This window comes from Ochotona curzoniae, unplaced genomic scaffold, assembly GCF_017591425.1.
Source record: "Ochotona curzoniae isolate NIBS_2020 unplaced genomic scaffold, NIBS_Ocur_1.0 scaffold_3223, whole genome shotgun sequence".
NCBI lineage: Eukaryota > Metazoa > Chordata > Mammalia > Lagomorpha > Ochotonidae > Ochotona > Ochotona curzoniae.
The window spans coordinates 1,475,173-1,493,037 of NW_024467108.1; the positions used below are offsets into that span (position 1 = coordinate 1,475,173).

General features: G+C 39.8%; 2 protein-coding genes across 2 annotated transcripts; one reads left to right on the forward strand and one right to left on the reverse strand.

Moving 5' to 3' along the window:
* Positions 1-3,722: 3,722 nt before the first annotated feature.
* Positions 3,723-4,736, reverse strand: LOC121145297 (olfactory receptor 52I2-like). Its single transcript, XM_040964028.1, has one exon. The coding sequence runs from the start codon at positions 4,668-4,670 to the stop codon at positions 3,723-3,725; it is 948 nt and encodes a 315-aa protein (XP_040819962.1). The 5' UTR covers positions 4,671-4,736.
* A 10,442-nt stretch (positions 4,737-15,178) lies between these two features.
* On the forward strand, positions 15,179-16,210 carry LOC121145298 (olfactory receptor 52I2-like). Its single transcript, XM_040964029.1, has one exon. The coding sequence runs from the start codon at positions 15,245-15,247 to the stop codon at positions 16,208-16,210; it is 966 nt and encodes a 321-aa protein (XP_040819963.1). The 5' UTR covers positions 15,179-15,244.
* The last annotated feature ends 1,655 nt before the right edge of the window (positions 16,211-17,865 follow it).

The window sequence follows — 17,865 nt, forward strand, 5'->3', positions numbered from 1 at the left end:
TTTGTTAACATTTCTGTAGATTTACCTTTGTTGTTAGTCTTTCCAAATACAAGAAGTTTGGTTTCATATACTCTGTCTTTGCTTTAGAATTTTTATTTCATCCAACTTAATAGGAAATTTTCTTATTATGATCAATACTGCTGTCAAAGATCTATTTGGCTAGTGACATTAGTCTTTGTTCTGCTGATCTCTCCAAACTATTCAACACCATTTGATTCTTCCTTTTTGTTTTCATTTTAATGGAAGTAAATGTGCACATTATAAACCATAGGAATCTCAACTGTACAGCTTGCCAAAATCTAATGTTAACACATGACCACACCCACATATTCCTTATCCAGGTCAATATACAGACATTGTTCCATGACTGTTCAGTTGCACTATTTTCAGCAAGTTCTGGACAGGCTGTCACAAGACACATTGCTAGCATATTCACTTACAAGCCCTCAAAGACATTCACGTGAAAAACTGAAGGGTCAGTCATCGAGAACTAGCTTAAACAAGTCACTAACTTCAATAACAAAATCCTAGGATATGTGTGGCTCTTTCATTCTATTTGCAGGACAAAGATTTTATGATTCTGATTTAGCACATGTTAAAGATAAAAGCAGTAATGTGTAACTCTTCTGAATGGAAATTTTTTATTTATGATGATCCTGGGTCCTTGCCTGGATGTCTCCAACCAGAAACCTTTAGTTATAGTACATGTCTTTTCTCCTGAATCAAACTAGGATTCCCATTTTGAAACATGAAAATATACCCATACAGCATGATACTAATTATTTTACCTTTACCTATACCTGCCACATCATAATACATTTAAATAGCAGAAAGTTAATCTTGTAACTGTTACTAAGGCAATATACTCCTGGATTCATTCAAGGAATAATAGCAGGTGGAGTGGAGGAACGGGGAGAGATAAAAGAGAGGAAGAGGGGGAAAAATCCTATATCAACAAGACTGTATCATAGTAAATAATAAATATATTAAAAATAAACAGAAAAATTTTAACTACCTTCCCAAACTTCCCTACGGCTTGGTTTATTCTCATAACTTCTCTTATCCCCAAAAACTATCTCCACTATTTCAAGTTTGGACTTTCCCCTCTCTTATCTCTGTTTGGAATCAAAGCATTCACAGGTTCTTTCTCCACCCTCTCTCATGTTCCTCATTCTCACCTCATCTGCAGAAGCAGCTCTTAGTTTCACCAGTCCCCTCCTGAGCTGGTAAGCCATTGTGGAACTGAGGACTTAGAGCTCTCTTTCAGCAAGACTCTAGCCTTCAGATTTCTTCTGCCCCCAACGTCATCCCTGATCAGGTACCCACAAAACTGAAATTTTGCCTATTAAACTTGCTCTGTTAATCTGTTAATTCAGAATCCCTAAGGAAAATAACAGAGGATCACTGATGAGCAATGTGGAGTCATAGTAAGGCATATTGCCCTTTTCAAAAGCCTCCCAGGGGAGCCTGTGTAGCCCTTAGATACCATAGTATCCTGCCTTTTCCCTGGACAGTCCCTCCCCTCAGCCTTTACACAGAAGCCAAACACTGTGACTCTCCCAGTCTGATGCTTCATTGCACTTCATTGTAGGTTGTGTTGTCACTCTGTTCCTTTGTTTCTACAAAGTCCTTATGTTAACATTCAGATACTTTTTAACACTCTTAGCAAATTATCCTATCATTAACACTCTCAAATACACCAGAATCAACTATATGTCTTTTACAGATGAGGTCTTTTTCTTCTGATTACACAGTCTGAGATTCTGAAAGTCCTGGTTCACCATGGGATGTTACCCTCTGGTCAGTTTTCATGATTTTGTCATTATAAACTTTTAGAATTTTCTTCTCTTGAACTATTTTCCTTCCACTGTAGTTTTTACATCTGTCTTTGGGAGTGGAAACTTCCCTTAGGCCCTGGTACCCTGTATGTACACACACTGAATTTGTTGAATCATTCAAGGTCCTAGCTGATGAATTCTATCAGATAAGCACTCTACTGTGCTTTTCTTACCACCTCCATCTGTTGCAAATCTCTTTGTCTGCTGCACCATTGCCTCAGTCTTCTAACATTACTGTGAGCTGGTATACAACATCTTTACCTTTGTGTTTGCTCTGCATCCCTCCTCTTCAAAACAAACAAAAGCATGTGGAAGATATCCGTGGAGAAACCAAAACCACTACCTTGTACACCTTTCTAAATTGCTTGTTCCCCTCTTTTGTCATGTAGCTGCCTCTTATTCCTATCAGAAAAAAAAATCTTTTTAAGCTTGAGAAATTTGTTTAAATGTTTATTTTTTATTTGGCATCTTATCAGAGTGCTTCAAAAACAATTTCTTGTAAACATTTTTTTAAAATTCCTTAGTGGCATTGCATTTGGCTCCCAAAAGAGCATAGTAACTGATTTATTTCACCATTTTCTACAGCCTATTAGTTTTAAGTGGTATATATTGTGATGACTGCATCTATTCCACTGCCCCAACCATTACTTGAAGATTGTAATATAAGAAGATATTCCTTAGGTTTATTATAGGCTACTTTAAACCTTTTGACTTTGCTCCAAAATAATTTAATGTTGGTAGAACAGCAAATGATGATGAATCACTTTAATTGTATGTTTAAAAGTCATGTTCTCAAGTTTAAAGATGAATATTAGACTTGAAGCAATGCTTGAAATGCAAATTCTTTCCTTAATATATTCACTAATGAAGAATAGAAGACTTTCTAAAAGGAAAAAATAAAAGGAAAAGTAATAGAAATAACTGGAGACATAAAAATACATTGTGACATTTCAACTTCAATGTCAATGTATTATTTCCTATTAACATTTTCATCCAAAAACACAATTCCTAGGAGGAGCCCAGAAAAGGAAAGACATGCGCTATACTTGAGCTCTGTTTCATATGTCAAACTTAAATTACACAGAACAGGAGCAGGAAAAAATTGAAGATTTGTAAAACCGCACTAAGCTTGACTCAGTTTCAGTGGTTTGAGTATATAAAGTTATACACTATCCAAACAATAGGATATACTTGAAAGCTCATAGAGGTGTCTTATGGAACTTTGTACGAGGGATATACACAATGATGTCCAAAGAGAAATAGTAGCAGAGAATCAAACTGGCTTCTCTTACCATTGATTCAGTTTCTCTATAAAGTCCCATGTTTTAACATGACTACCATCACTACTCTCAGTTTTTGAAATGAGCCGTAAAAGCTGGAATCCAAGCTGTCTAGAAAAGACTTTGCCCTGGGTTTGAACAATGGCCGAGCTCAGGAGGTGTCACCAGCAAGCCAGAGGACAAAGTCATAAGTTGTACAGTTGTACATAGAAGTAACAAACTTTTACAGTTATCAATAGGAGTAAGGTGATACAGAAGTGCCAAAGACAGCTTACTCAGCAGAGGAGCTGCTGTGATATTAGTTTGCATATATAGACCCGAAACTAAGGCAATAACAAATTACAATTGATATTCATTGTATAACATAGTTCTAATTCAACACTATTACATAAAATCATTAAAAATGCTCAGAGATATTCAAAACAATTCTGTTATTTATATAGAAATTGAATATTTAAATAAGATATGTGTTACAGCATCATATGAGCATTACCTTAGATCCAGATAAACCAACTGGATGATAACTCCGCAAAAAAGATTTCACATTGGTTGGAAAATTCAAGGTTGAAACATATTTTGAGTTCAGGGACCACAAGGGTAACATTCAAAGAGACATGAGTAAACTCCATATTCTCTCCCGGATTTGCTTGGTTCTCATGCCATAGATGATAGGATTTAAAGTGGGTGGAATCACCAGGTACAGGTCAGCTAACAGCACTTGAGTGTGCAACGGTACTGTGTCTTGCCCTAGCCAGGCTACATAGATAGATGCCAACCCAGGTAAATAGTAGAGAGTCATAACTCCCATATGAGAACCACATGTGCTCAATGCTTTCAACTGAGCTTTCTTGGAAGAAAGACCAAATACTGCCCTGAGAATCAACACATACGAGGCAGCAATGAAAGCCACATCACACCCCACAATAATGGAGGAACCAATGAGGCTGTAGAGACTGCTGGGCATCGGGTCAGCACACGCTAACTTGACCACAGCCATGTGCTCACAGTAGGAATGCAGAATCACATTGGAGCCACAGAAAGGCAAATGACTCACCATCCAACTCAGTGGAGACATGAACAGGATAGCTCGAAGAATGATGGCCACAGTCATGCCCAGGATCACTTGAGGGGTGAGAATTGTCTTGTAGTGCAGAGGCCTGCAGATGGCTACATAGCGGTCAAAAGCCATGGCCAGCAGCAGCCCTGTCTCCACAGCCGTGGCCGCATGCACAAAGTACATCTGAGTGAGACAAGCATGAAAGCTGATGGAACTGTCTCCTGAGCAGAAGATGCTCACCATCTTGGGCACCACGGAGGAGGCCATGACAATGTCCACAGCAGCCAGACAGCACAGCAAGTGATACATGGGCTCTTGCAGAGTGGAATCCATCCAGACTGCAGTCACGATGAGGGTGTTTCCCACCAGGGCTGTGGTGTACATGGGACTCAGTGAGATAGCCAGCCAAAGATGTGAGGATGGCAAGCCCGGAATCCCCACCAGGAAGAAGGTGGCAGGGGTGTCCGCTGTGTGATTGTAGGGTGGTCCCAGCATTTCAGGTGAGAATGATTTCCTGTTAATGCATAAAGTAATGTCAGGAAGGATGCAATCCTGTAATATCTGTTCCTATTTTTTTCAATTGAGAAAGCTTAAGGAATTTCTACATCTCCTAAAGGTCTCTAAATCAGGTAATGTTTTCCTCTTCCAATTCCCAGAATCCCATTATCAGCTGTGCAATCAATTTTTTTTTTCACAGTTACGATGTCTTTTAGGGCATTAGCTCTCCTCTCTGTCCAGCTCCCCTCTACCCATGCCTAGCCTAAGGCATTTCTTTTGTTCTTTGTTCTGCAGTATCTTCCCTGCTGACTGCTGAGACACCTAAATTTATGATGTAAGCCTTCCCCCTGTGATTCTATTCTATGCACTCAGTTCTGTATGTCTCATCCGTGGTTTATATTGATACTTATTCCTGTAGTCCACAACCAAGCACACATGCATGACTCTAATTCTACAGCATTCTGGAAAGCAAAGGCTGAATAAAGAAATTAATTGTCCATGTTTAATGAGTTGCTGGTGGAAATGTTGAATGAAATAATGAAAGTCTTGGCATTGAATGTGACATATTCTATAAACTCAGGAAAGTGTGTCAACACAACATGAGTGAAGCATTCTTGTTGTTGAATAAGTACATTAGTCTGTTTTGGAAAATAAGAGAAACAGCCACCATGCTTTATAGCCGGTAGAAAACATCTGGAAATGTCTGTGATACCCAACATCTCTTAGTTTCTCCCATCATTTACTGTATAAATAGTTTCAATTCACCTGTTAAGTATAAATAAAACTTTCAAGAGTTAGTAGTTAATTCCTGGTAAATCCTTGTGATTCTTCAATATCGCTGAATATTTCTGCATGGTAAGCTTCTAGAATAAGCAGTCAAAGAAGAAACTTTATCACTTAGAAAATAAATCCTCCTTTTCACATTCATATGTTTCATTAATATAAAAATCATAGATTTCATGTAGTTCATAGACACAATTCAAGCACCTCTTAATGCACATTTGCAGTAAGGAATGAAAACCATGCAATGCCCTATTGAGTCTACACTTATGAAATAGAATGCAATCCACGTAAGCATGAGCATAACTGAAATCATGTTAAATATTTCTTCCAATATCATAAAGCAGGTAGTGGCAAATTTGAGAGTCAATTTCAGATCCTACCTGCTGCAACTCCCAGGTGACCTGCCAGCCAAAAACCAGTAGTCCAGAAAACAATGTGTGCATAGTAAGAGAAAAATTGTGAAGGGCTTCACTTGGCCTGTTTCCTTGAGACAAAGGCAGCTATTACCCTGCACAGGAACTAAGCTCGAACACATGCACAGTTACCCTCCTTCTGCTCAATTCAAGCGTTACCTCATCAGAGAATGTATAATAGTATAATTGTGCAAACTTGAATATAAAGGATCAGCACTAATGATCAATCCAATTGCAGTATGCTGTCCCATCAGCTATCTTCTCCTTAGAATGTTATGCTACACAAATTGTCTCCGTGCAGTAGCAGATTACTCCTCTGGCTGCCAGAGCAGCTATCTCAAACAGGCACTGGTTCCTTTTCCAGCTGCCACATTTCATTTTTCCTTTTGTTTTTTGTTTTAATTGTTTTTAAATATGCCTTTCCAATAATAATAAAGAGAAATAAATACAGAGGAAGCTCTTCCATCTGCTGGTTCACTCCCTAAATCCCCACAATGGCCAAAGCTATGCCACTCTGAAGCCAGGAGCTAGGAGATTCTTCTTGGTCATCTAAGTGGTTACAGGGTCCAAAGGCTTCAGGCTATCCTCCATTGCTTTTCCAGGCTGTAAGCAGGAAGCTGGATGAGAAGAGAGGACATGAGACAATTCCCCACATTGGACCCAAGGGCTTGCAAGGGGGAGAATTAGCCAATTGAGACATTACATAGCAGGCTGGTGCATTTCTGAGTTGGCTCCCCCATTTGTCCTGGGAAAGCAGCAAATGATGGCCCAAGTCCTTGGGCTCTCCATTCGTGTGAGAATCCTAGAAGAAACTCCTGACTCCCGACACTGGACCAACCCAGCTCTGACCTCTCATAGCCATTTGGAGAGTGAACCACCAGATGGAGAGATACACAGAGTTCTTCTCTCTGTGTAACTCTGAATTTCCAAAACATATAGATCTTTTGTTTGAAAAATGGATGGTTTGTTTCCATGATTTAATATGATATGTGGACATGTTCACACTCCTTCAGCCTTCTGAGAAGACTTTAGCACAGGTCTTACAAAAGAATCTTCTGGCCCTATTGATATCACCCAGTCTTTGGAGATGCTGCTTGGTTTTCATAGAACCCTTAGTTTCTGTCCTTGAAAAACAATATAAAATCATATCGATGGAACCCCTTTACAAAGATCTTTGCTGTAAAGATGCCACTTGGGACACCTGCAGACTATCAGAGTTCATGATTTTGACTCACAGGTCTCTTCTAAAATCCACCTTCCTCATCATGGACATTTTCTGGAGGCAACCGTGGTGGCTCAATTAGTTTGAACCTTATTTCTCTGATGCACCACCCAAATTGAGTTCCTGCTTCATCTTGGACCACCTCTGGATGTTAGTGGAATTCAGAGAGTTAACTAGCAAATGGGAGACTGTGCACTGTCTCTTTTTCTTTTAAATAAATAAAAACAAACTGTTTTTCAAAAGGTGTAATTGTCTTACGATCATCAGTGCCCACCCCGCCTAGGATATTTTAATAGGTATTCTGCCACATTCCTGGGGTGACTCTGCTATTCAAACCCCATCTGTCCACCCACTAATCCCGTTGGTCAGTTTCCCACTTCTCAAGTTTTCTCTCTTCAATAATCTCTGATGGCCTTTACCTGGTAGTCCACATTTCTCTCACTCCAAAGGAGAGTTGCTGAGAACCCTGCTTCAGGAGGGAGCAGGAAGAGCCACAGAAATCACACATGAACAGTGAAGAGTCATGGGGAGGAGTATTGTCCTTTTCAGAGAACATTCCTGGGGAATGTTCTTTCCCTTTAGACACTCTGTCACTCTGCCTTTTCCCTGGACACTCTGACTCTCCTTGGCATTTGCCCAGCAGCCAAATATGTCACTGCTCCAAAGGCTGATTCTCCTCTGTGCTTGGGGCCCTGGGACTTCCCAGAATGCAGGAGGAGGCAGAGGCCTTAATCAGCAGGGAGTCTTAGTGTCTTCAAGTCTCAAAGGATATCTGATAACTAAGAATGTAATCTGTTTGCCTAAAGTTTAGACAAATTCCAAACATGTGTTGTTTATGAAAGCATGCTGTGTGACAGGCATCCTAATAAAGGACCTGCTAACATTGTCTCTTTCAACTTTATTATCACCTAAAGCACCTGCTCTCATTACATTTTGCACAGGTAACCATGTTAGTAAGGCAAAGAGGATGAAAATTCATCAGTCACAATATATTTCACTCGTTTGTGCTATTCACATAGATAGTGTATTTAAGTGCATATGTACTAAAATGTGCCAATAGAATGTTCTTAATACCCTGCTTTCAAATATTTTGGATGTATACCCAGAAGTGTTATTGTCTCAAAATATAATATTGCCAATTTCCTAATGTTTAATTTATTTATTACTGTCTATTAAAATGAAAGGCAGAGACAAGTATCACTTGGATGACTTTGCACTCCCTCAAATACTTGGAACAGCCAGGACTGGGACAGGTCAAAGCCAGGAATCAGGGACACAATAGGAGTCTCTCAAGTGGGTGGCAGAGATCCAACTGCTTAAGCCATCACCCAGAGTAAGCATAAGAAGGAAATAGAATTCTGGGCATAATAGAGCCTGGAAATCAGGTACTCTCTTTGAGATACTGGCATCCCAGAAGCTTATTAATTGTTGTGCTAAATACTCCACCATGAGTCCTCTTTTTGCTATTCTGAGAAACCCCTGTGGATACGCTTTTACACTGGAATTGTTCTACCTCACAGTGCATGAGGGTTACTATGTTATGCCAATACATATTAGTTTAAAATACTTTGCATCCTAAAGGTAAGGTGACATTATCTCCGTGTGTGTGTGTGTGTGTGTGTGTGTGTGTGTGTGTGTGTGTGTGTGTGTTTTCCCAGACTATAGTTGTGGTTTTGGTTAGCTTTTCTGTAATGATAAGTGAGGTGGAACATGTTTTTCCTGTGCTTCTAATCCACTTGTATAACATCTGTACCAGGAGAGGAAGATGGCTCCTGGTAAGTGGTATTCTCAGATAGCTTTGGGATTATGCACGTACCCAAACACTGTATGAAATCACAGAAACCAGACACCTCTTCCAGGGGGAAGGTAACTCAAGAGATTGTAATAAAGACAATCTTTTAAATTCCAAATTAAACAGTCAGATTATTTCAGAGTATATTATATGGTCACACCTGAATGAGACCGGTACAGGGCAAATTGTAGCACAATAAACAGATATGCACAAATTCTGGAGCTCAGATTTGTGCAAAGGGAAGCTCCTTTATTTTCACTGAAACAGGTCTAGCTAAACACAAAATATGTATTTTTTTAAGTATCTTTAGTCATTTTCTAGACTGTTAATTTTGGGCTGGATGGGCACCACAGTATCCAGAAAAGATGGTCTATTATCTCACAAGTACCATAGGTTTCTAATCGACTTGGGAAGAAATGCTCACTAGATTTAAATTATACCCACTTCCTCATATGGTTATGTATCCAAATTTTAAAGTAAGATGTACTTTCAGAAAAGGCATGTTAATGTTTTCAACATAGTACTGCCAAATATTATATTCACTAAACATTGTTTTACCTTATAAAAACATTGTTATGGTAGGATATTTTTGATAGTTGATCATGCAAAAGGAATCAGCAATATTGGAGAGTCATAAAAAATTGCCTAGGGCTCATCCATAAGGCAGATCCTTAGTTTTATTTGTAGCCATTTCATCTTTCAATTGACCTAACTCTGTAGGCAATCAAGACTGTACATTAGAGAAAGAAGGGATCACAAATCTTTCTAGACACATAAATATCTTTTATTTCAAGTGATACTATTTTCTCTTATTTTCCTGAACACATAAATTTATTTCCTCAGCCATGGTATGCTTCATTTTTGTATTGCTTAGGCACTTCACCCAGGATATAAAATGTGACATGTCTGATATCAAGAGTTCATTATTTCACTGGCAAGTTTTATGCTGGTAACTGAGCAAATGAAAGACAGATGCATTCCCTGATTTATTACTAATATTTCTTAGAAATTGCTTATTGTAATGGATGCATGTGACTGCTTCACTGTGCTTTATTCTTATGGATTCCACACATGACGTGAGACCATGAGCAAGAGATGCAAATTGAGTACATATAATAAATATACAGGTGGGAAACTCAAACTATGTGGACACAGGGCTGCTGGTGGTCATTGCTCTGACAGCTTTGTAGCCATTTGCAAGCTTCTACACTACAAGACAGCCCAACCCCTCAGGGATGCTGGGTGTGATTGTGGCCATCATCATCAGGTGGTCATATCTCCACTGAATTGGATGATGTGTCACCTGCCGTTCTGTGGCTCCAATGATTCTCCATTCCTACTGTGAGCATATGGCTTTGGTTACATTAACATGTGCTGATCTTGTTTCTAGCTGTCTCTATAGCCTTAACACAGTCCTCCATTATTGTGGCTTTCATTGCTGCCTCCTATTTGTTGATTCTCAGGGCAATATTTGGTCTCTCTTGAAACAAAGTTTAGGTTTAAAGCATTAAGCACTTGTGATTACCATATGGGGGGCTATGGCTCTGTACCCTCTACTTGTAACGGCATGTGTCTATGAAGTCTGGCTTTGGAGAGATGCAGGGGCCCCAAACAGCCAAACGTTTCTGAGTTGTATGTGGTGATTTCATTCATATTAGGTTCCATCACCTCTGGCATGAGAATCAAACAAATGTGGGGGGAGAATATGGAATTCATGGTTCCTGAACAACAAGAAATTTGTTTAGATCTTATACTACTGGCCAAGTTCAAAGACCTTTAGAGATTAGGGAGCTAGATTTATTTACTTTGCACTATAGAAATTCTGATATGATGCTGTAACAGTTATCCTGTTCAACTTTTCAATTTTACAAGATTAAGGATCAATTTATTCTAATTCTCCTGACAACCTTTTAAATGACTTCAACAACTAGTATCTGATTTGAAGATATACTGAGGTAGAAACAGACATTTGAGCGTCTCATTTCCTTAGTTTCAGATCCATATTTGCAAATCAATAACCTATCAGTCCTTCTGCTGGATAAACCAAGAGATTCGATCCACTAGCGTACTAGACTGAACTGTTCATTCTCCCCACATGTGACTATATGGAGAAGCTGTTAAGACAAGACTTTTCCCTCTTGCCCATTGATAAACCCAGCTCACTTGGGCCAGTGCTCACTCTTAGGTCAGCCTTTGACCAGCCCACGTGGATTCCAGTTTACTTAAGGATATGGAAAATTGAGGTTAATGACAGTGGCCATGTTATAGCACAGGAATAAAGAGAAACCAGGTCTACAAGCAAGAAAAGCTGATTAGAAATCTAGGATGATGAGAACCACTCTTTGATTCTCTGAAACTGTTTCTGTGTTGCTGTCATGATGTACATCTGGTTATTAAGTTCTATAAGGCGCCTCTATGTGCTTTATGATACTTGTGGCTGGTATAGGAATTATCTTTAGGTTTCTGAATCAAAGCTAGTCAGTGTATTTACTTCTGGGAATGTTTCATTTGCTTCCTAGGCCTGTTCTTTGTAACCGATCCATCAGACGTAGTAAAGAGCGACCATGTATAGCACAGATCTTTCCTCTTGTGGACACTTCTCAGGGATTGTAGTCTGGGATAAAGAGCAATGATTAAACTGAAAATCAAGTTAAAGTGTCACTATTGTTCTCTAAGTCTTCAGATCCATCTTTGATTTTACTTTCTCCTCATTACTGATTAATTAGTGCATGTTATAATGTATCACATATAAAAGACACATATTTAACTCTCATAAATGTGAAATTCCTAACAAAAAGATAATTCCTAATAGTGTTAAAATTAACAGTACATAGAGGTACTGTGTAAACAATGAGCTACTACACTTGAGTCAAGCACATTTTCTGTAACAATGGAGACAACAGTAAAAACAGATGAGAGAATGAGAGAAAATATATCACAGATCTGAAATGAGACTCTAATCCAAAGAGAGATATTAGTAACCAAAACAAAGAAACAAAATCAATCCCTTAATTAAAACTTGGGTAAAGGACTTAAACATTTCCCTAGGATGGTTTACAAGTGGATAAGAAGCACAGCAAAACATGTTCCACCTCACTAATAATTACAGAAAACTAACCACAAGTAGAGTTTGGGAACATAAACACCACACACTTACAGATAAGGTCCTTTGAGACTTGAAGACACTAAGACTCCCTGCTGATTAAGGCCTCTGCCTCCTCCTGCATTCTGGGAAGTCCCAGGGCCCCAAGCACAGAGGAGAATCAGCCTTTGGAGCAGTGACATATTTGGCTGCTGGGCAAATGCCAAGGAGAGTCAGAGTGTCCAGGGAAAAGGCAGAGTGACAGAGTGTCTAAAGGGAAAGAACATTCCCCAGGAATGTTCTCTGAAAAGGACAATACTCCTCCCCATGACTCTTCACTGTTCATGTGTGATTTCTGTGGCTCTTCCTGCTCCCTCCTGAAGCAGGGTTCTCAGCAACTCTCCTTTGGAGTGAGAGAAATGTGGACTACCAGGTAAAGGCCATCAGAGATTATTGAAGAGAGAAAACTTGAGAAGTGGGAAACTGACCAACGGGATTAGTGGGTGGACAGATGGGGTTTGAATAGCAGAGTCACCCCAGGAATGTGGCAGAATACCTATTAAAATATCCTAGGCGGGGTGGGCACTGATGATCGTAAGACAATTACACCTTTTGAAAAACAGTTTGTTTTTATTTATTTAAAAGAAAAAGAGACAGTGCACAGTCTCCCATTTGCTAGTTAACTCTCTGAATTCCACTAACATCCAGAGGTGGTCCAAGATGAAGCAGGAACTCAATTTGGGTGGTGCATCAGAGAAATAAGGTTCAAACTAATTGAGCCACCACGGTTGCCTCCAGAAAATGTCCATGATGAGGAAGGTGGATTTTAGAAGAGACCTGTGAGTCAAAATCATGAACTCTGATAGTCTGCAGGTGTCCCAAGTGGCATCTTTACAGCAAAGATCTTTGTGAAGGGGTTCCATCTATATGATTTTTATATTGTTTTTCAAGGACAGAAACTAAGGGTTCTATGAAAACCAAGCAGCATCTCCAAAGACTGGGTGATATCAATAGGGCCAGAAGATTCTTTTGTAAGACCTGTGCTAAAGTCTTCTCAGAAGGCTGAAGGAGTGTGAACATGTCCACATATCATATTAAATCATGGAAACAAACCATCCATTTTTCAAACAAAAGATCTATATGTTTTGGAAATTCAGAGTTACACAGAGAGAAGAACTCTGTGTATCTCTCCATCTAGTGGTTCACTCTCCAAATGGCTATGAGAGGTCAGAGCTGGGTTGGTCCAGTGTCGGGAGTCAGGAGTTTCTTCTAGGATTCTCACACGAATGGAGAGCCCAAGGACTTGGGCCATCATTTGCTGCTTTCCCAGGACAAATGGGGGAGGCAGCTCAGAAATGCACCAGCCTGCTATGTAATGTCTCAATTGGCTAATTCTCCCCCTTGCAAGCCCTTGGGTCCAATGTGGGGAATTGTCTCATGTCCTCTCTTCTCATCCAGCTTCCTGCTTACAGCCTGGAAAAGCAATGGAGGATAGCCTGAAGCCTTTGGACCCTGTAACCACTTAGATGACCAAGAAGAATCTCCTAGCTCCTGGCTTCAGAGTGGCTCAGCTTTGGCCATTGTGGGGATTTAGGGAGTGAACCAGCAGATGGAAGAGCTTCCTCTGTATTTATTTCTCTTTATTATTATTGGAAAGGCATATTTTGGAACAATTAAAACAAAAAACAAAAGGGAAAATGAAATGTGGCATCTGGAAAAGGAACCAGTGCCTGTTTGAGATAGCTGTTCTGGCAGCCAGAGGAGTAATCTGCTACTGCACGGAGACAATTTGTGTAGCATAACACAAGGAGAAAGGAGAAGATAGCTGATGGGACAGCATACTGCAATTGGATTGATCATTAGTGCTGATCCTTTATATTCAAGTTTGCACAATTATACTATTATACATTCTCTAATGAGGTAACGCTTGAATTGAGCAGAAGGAGGGTAACTGTACATGTGTTCGAGCTTAGTTCCTGTGCAGGGTAATAGCTGCCTTTGTCTCAAGGAAACAGGCCAAGTGAAGCCCTTCACAATTTTTCTCTTACTATGCACACATTGTTTTCTGGACTACTGGTTTTTGGCTGGCAGGTCACCTGGGGGTTGTAACAGGTAAGATCTGAAATTGACTCTCAAATTTGCCACTACCTGCTTTATGATATTGGAAGAAATATTTAACATGATTTCAGTTATGCTCATGCTTACGTGGATTGCATTCTATTTCACAAGTGTAGACTCAATAGGGCATTGCATGGTTTTCATTCCTTACAGCGAATGTGCATTAAGAGGTGCTTGAATTGTGTCTATGAACTACATGAAATCTATGATTTTTATATTAATGAAACATATGAATGTGAAAAGGAGGATTTATTTTCTAAGTGATAAAGTTTCTTCTTTGACTGCTTATTCTGGAAACTTACCATACAGAAATATTTAGCGATATTGAAGAATCACAAGGATTTACCAGGAATTAACTACTAACTCTTGAAAGTTTTATTTATACTTAACAGGTGAATTGAAACTATTTATACAGTAAATGATGGGAGAAACTAAGAGATGTTGGGTATCACAGACATTTCCAGATGTTTTCTACCGGCTATAAAGCATGGTGGCTGTTTCTCTTATTTTCCAAAACAGACTAATGACTTATTCAACAACAAGAATGCTTCACTCATGTTGTGTTGACACACTTTCCTGAGTTTATAGAATGTGTCACATTCAATGCCAAGACTTTCATTATTTCATTCAACATTTCCACCAGCAACTCATTAAACATGGACAATTAATTTCTTTATTCAGCCTTTGCTTTCCAGAATGCTGTAGAATTAGAGTCATGCATGTGTGCTTGGTTGTGGACTACAGGAATAAGTATCAATATAAACCACGGATGAGACATACAGAACTGAGTGCATAGAACAGAATCACAGGGGGAAGGCTTACATCATAAATTTAGGTGTCTCAGCAGTCAGCAGGGAAGATACTGCAGAACAAAGAACAAAAGAAATGCCTTAGGCTAGGCATGGGTAGAGGGGAGCTAGACAGAGAGGAGAGCTAATGCCCTAAAAGACATCGTAACTGCGAAAAAAAAAAAATTGATTGCACAGCTGATAATGGGATTCTGGGAATTGGAAGAGGAAAACATTACCTGATTTAGAGACCTTTAGGAGATGTAGAAATTCCTTAAGCTTTCTCAATTGAAAAAAATAGGAACAGATATTACAGGATTGCATCCTTCCTGACATTACTTTATGCATTAACAGGAAATCATTCTCACCTGAAATGCTGGGACCACCCTACAATCACACAGTGGACACCCCTGCCACCTTCTTCCTGGTGGGAATTCCGGGCTTGCCATCCTCACATCTTTGGCTGGCTATCTCACTGAGTCCCATGTACACCACAGCCCTGGTGGGAAACACCCTCATCGTGACTGCAGTCTGGATGGATTCCACTCTGCAAGAGCCCATGTATCACTTGCTGTGCTGTCTGGCTGCTGTGGACATTGTCATGGCCTCCTCTGTGGTGCCCAAGATGGTGAGCATCTTCTGCTCGGGAGACAGCTCCATCAGCTTTCATGCTTGTCTCACTCAGATGTACTTTGTGCATGCGGCCACGGCTGTGGAGACAGGGCTGCTGCTGGCCATGGCTTTTGACCGCTATGTAGCCATCTGCAGGCCTCTGCACTACAAGACAATTCTCACCCCTCAAGTGATCCTGGGCATGACTGTGGCCATCATTCTTCGAGCTATCCTGTTCATGTCTCCACTGAGTTGGATGGTGAGTCATTTGCCTTTCTGTGGCTCCAATGTGATTCTGCATTCCTACTGTGAGCACATGGCTGTGATCAAGTTAGCGTGTGCTGACCCGATGCCCAGCAGTCTCTACAGCCTTATTGTTTCCACCATTATTGTGGGTTGTGATGTGGCTTTCATTGCTGCCTCGTATGTGTTGATTCTCAGGGCAGTATTTGGTCTTTCTTCCAAGAAAGCTCAGTTGAAAGCATTGAGTACCTGTGGTTCTCATGTGGGAGTTATGAGTCTCTATTATTTACCTGGCATGGTATCCCTCTATGTAGTCTGGCTGGGGCAAGGTACAGTACCCTTGCACACTCAAGTGTTGTTAGCTGACCTGTATCTTGTCATCCCACCTACCTTAAATCCTATCATCTATGGCATGAGAACCAAGCAAATCCGGGAGAGAATATGGAGTTTGCTGACATGCTGCCTCTCCAATCATGGTTCCTGAGCACAAAATCTTTCCAGGCCTTAAGCTTGTCAAACCATTTCACATACCTAGTGTAATCGTCTACATGTCTGGGCTGTTCCGTCTGGCATTATAGAAGATTTAATATGAACCTGTACAAATTGTCTGCGCTTAATTTCTCAAATGCTAACAAAAATGATGGAAAATTTCTATCTGAATCAGAAGTAATTTTAGGCAGAGAATGTAGTTGGAGTTTTCCTAGCATCTGACCCATATTTAAACCAGATATTTTAGTAGTCCCTCTGTTGAAGAAACCAACTGTTTGGTCCACCTCACCCATGCACATACTCGGCCTATTTATTTAGAATTGCTCTTGTGTTTATATGAAAGAATCTTTTGGCATGTAAGTCACTGGCAAATGTCCCTGACTGGATCACATGAGTACATCTTGAGCTTATCTATTTAAATGAACTCTAGATATTTGACAGACTCACTTGGTTTTGTCTCCTTGTTGGCCATCTCATATAAATTTCAAGACATGTAATATTGAAGATCTTCAAATCCCTATTGTTTTCTAATCTTCAGGGATTCCACATGTATAAAAAATGATATTAATATATTTGCCTTTCTTGCATGTTTACTGTCTTTTATTCCATTGATGTGTTTTTGCAACCAGAAATTTTTTTATCTTCCCTACTGAAATTTTAAGTTGAATCTCTTCAAAGTTAGATAGTCATTTAGTTTATATTTTGAGCTATATTTTAGATATTTAAAACTTAAGGTTCCAAACTCCAGGAACATTTCTTTTATATATGTCTATTTTTTTTGTTGTTGTGTCACATATTTGACATGAAGAAATTTTTAACAGTTAAAATGAATTAAGGGGAAATAAGTTCCATGAGGAGGACAGCTGCTGAGGTCCACACAGAGGAAGCACGTGGCCAACAGCAACAATGCTGTTACCACCAGCTGGTTTATATAGTATAAGACAGGCAAACGCTAGAAATAGGTATGCAGTGTTGTGCTAGCTTTGGCATATTGGTTAACAAACAGTGAAAAGAATGGGTGGAAAATATAGGGTGTGGGATTGTGAGAAAACAGACGGGTGAGACCTTCTCCCCACTGGCTTACTCCTTAAATGCCCACAATACTTATCGGTAGCCCAGGCCAAAGCCATCAGCATGGAACTCAATCTGGGTGTCTCTGTGGGTGCCAGGGTTCAATACTTAAGCCATCACCTGCTGCACCTCAACCCTCAAGTGCACATTAGCAGAAAACAGAGACTCAAACCTAAACCTTCTAACACCTGATGCCGACACCTATTACCACTACCACAGATCCTATCCCTGTTTTATTTTAATGACAGCTGGGAGTACACGTACAACTGCATCACGGAGGTGAATAACCAAACAACGTAGTTCACAATTTGCAGGAGAAAATATGGGCTTGGAGATGGTGGAAAATAGAATGTAAAAGCACAAACCTTGTATAAGACACACAAGTATTTTCATTTTTTAGAACTTATTTATTTTTATTGGAAAGGCAGATTTACAGAGCGAGAGAGTGAGAGAAAGATTTTCCATCCACTGTTTCAATACTCAAGTTGCCACAATAGGCAGAGTTCAACAAATCCAAAGCAGGAGCTTCTTCCAGGTATCCCATGTAACTTCAGAGTCCCAAGGCTTTGGGTCATCTTC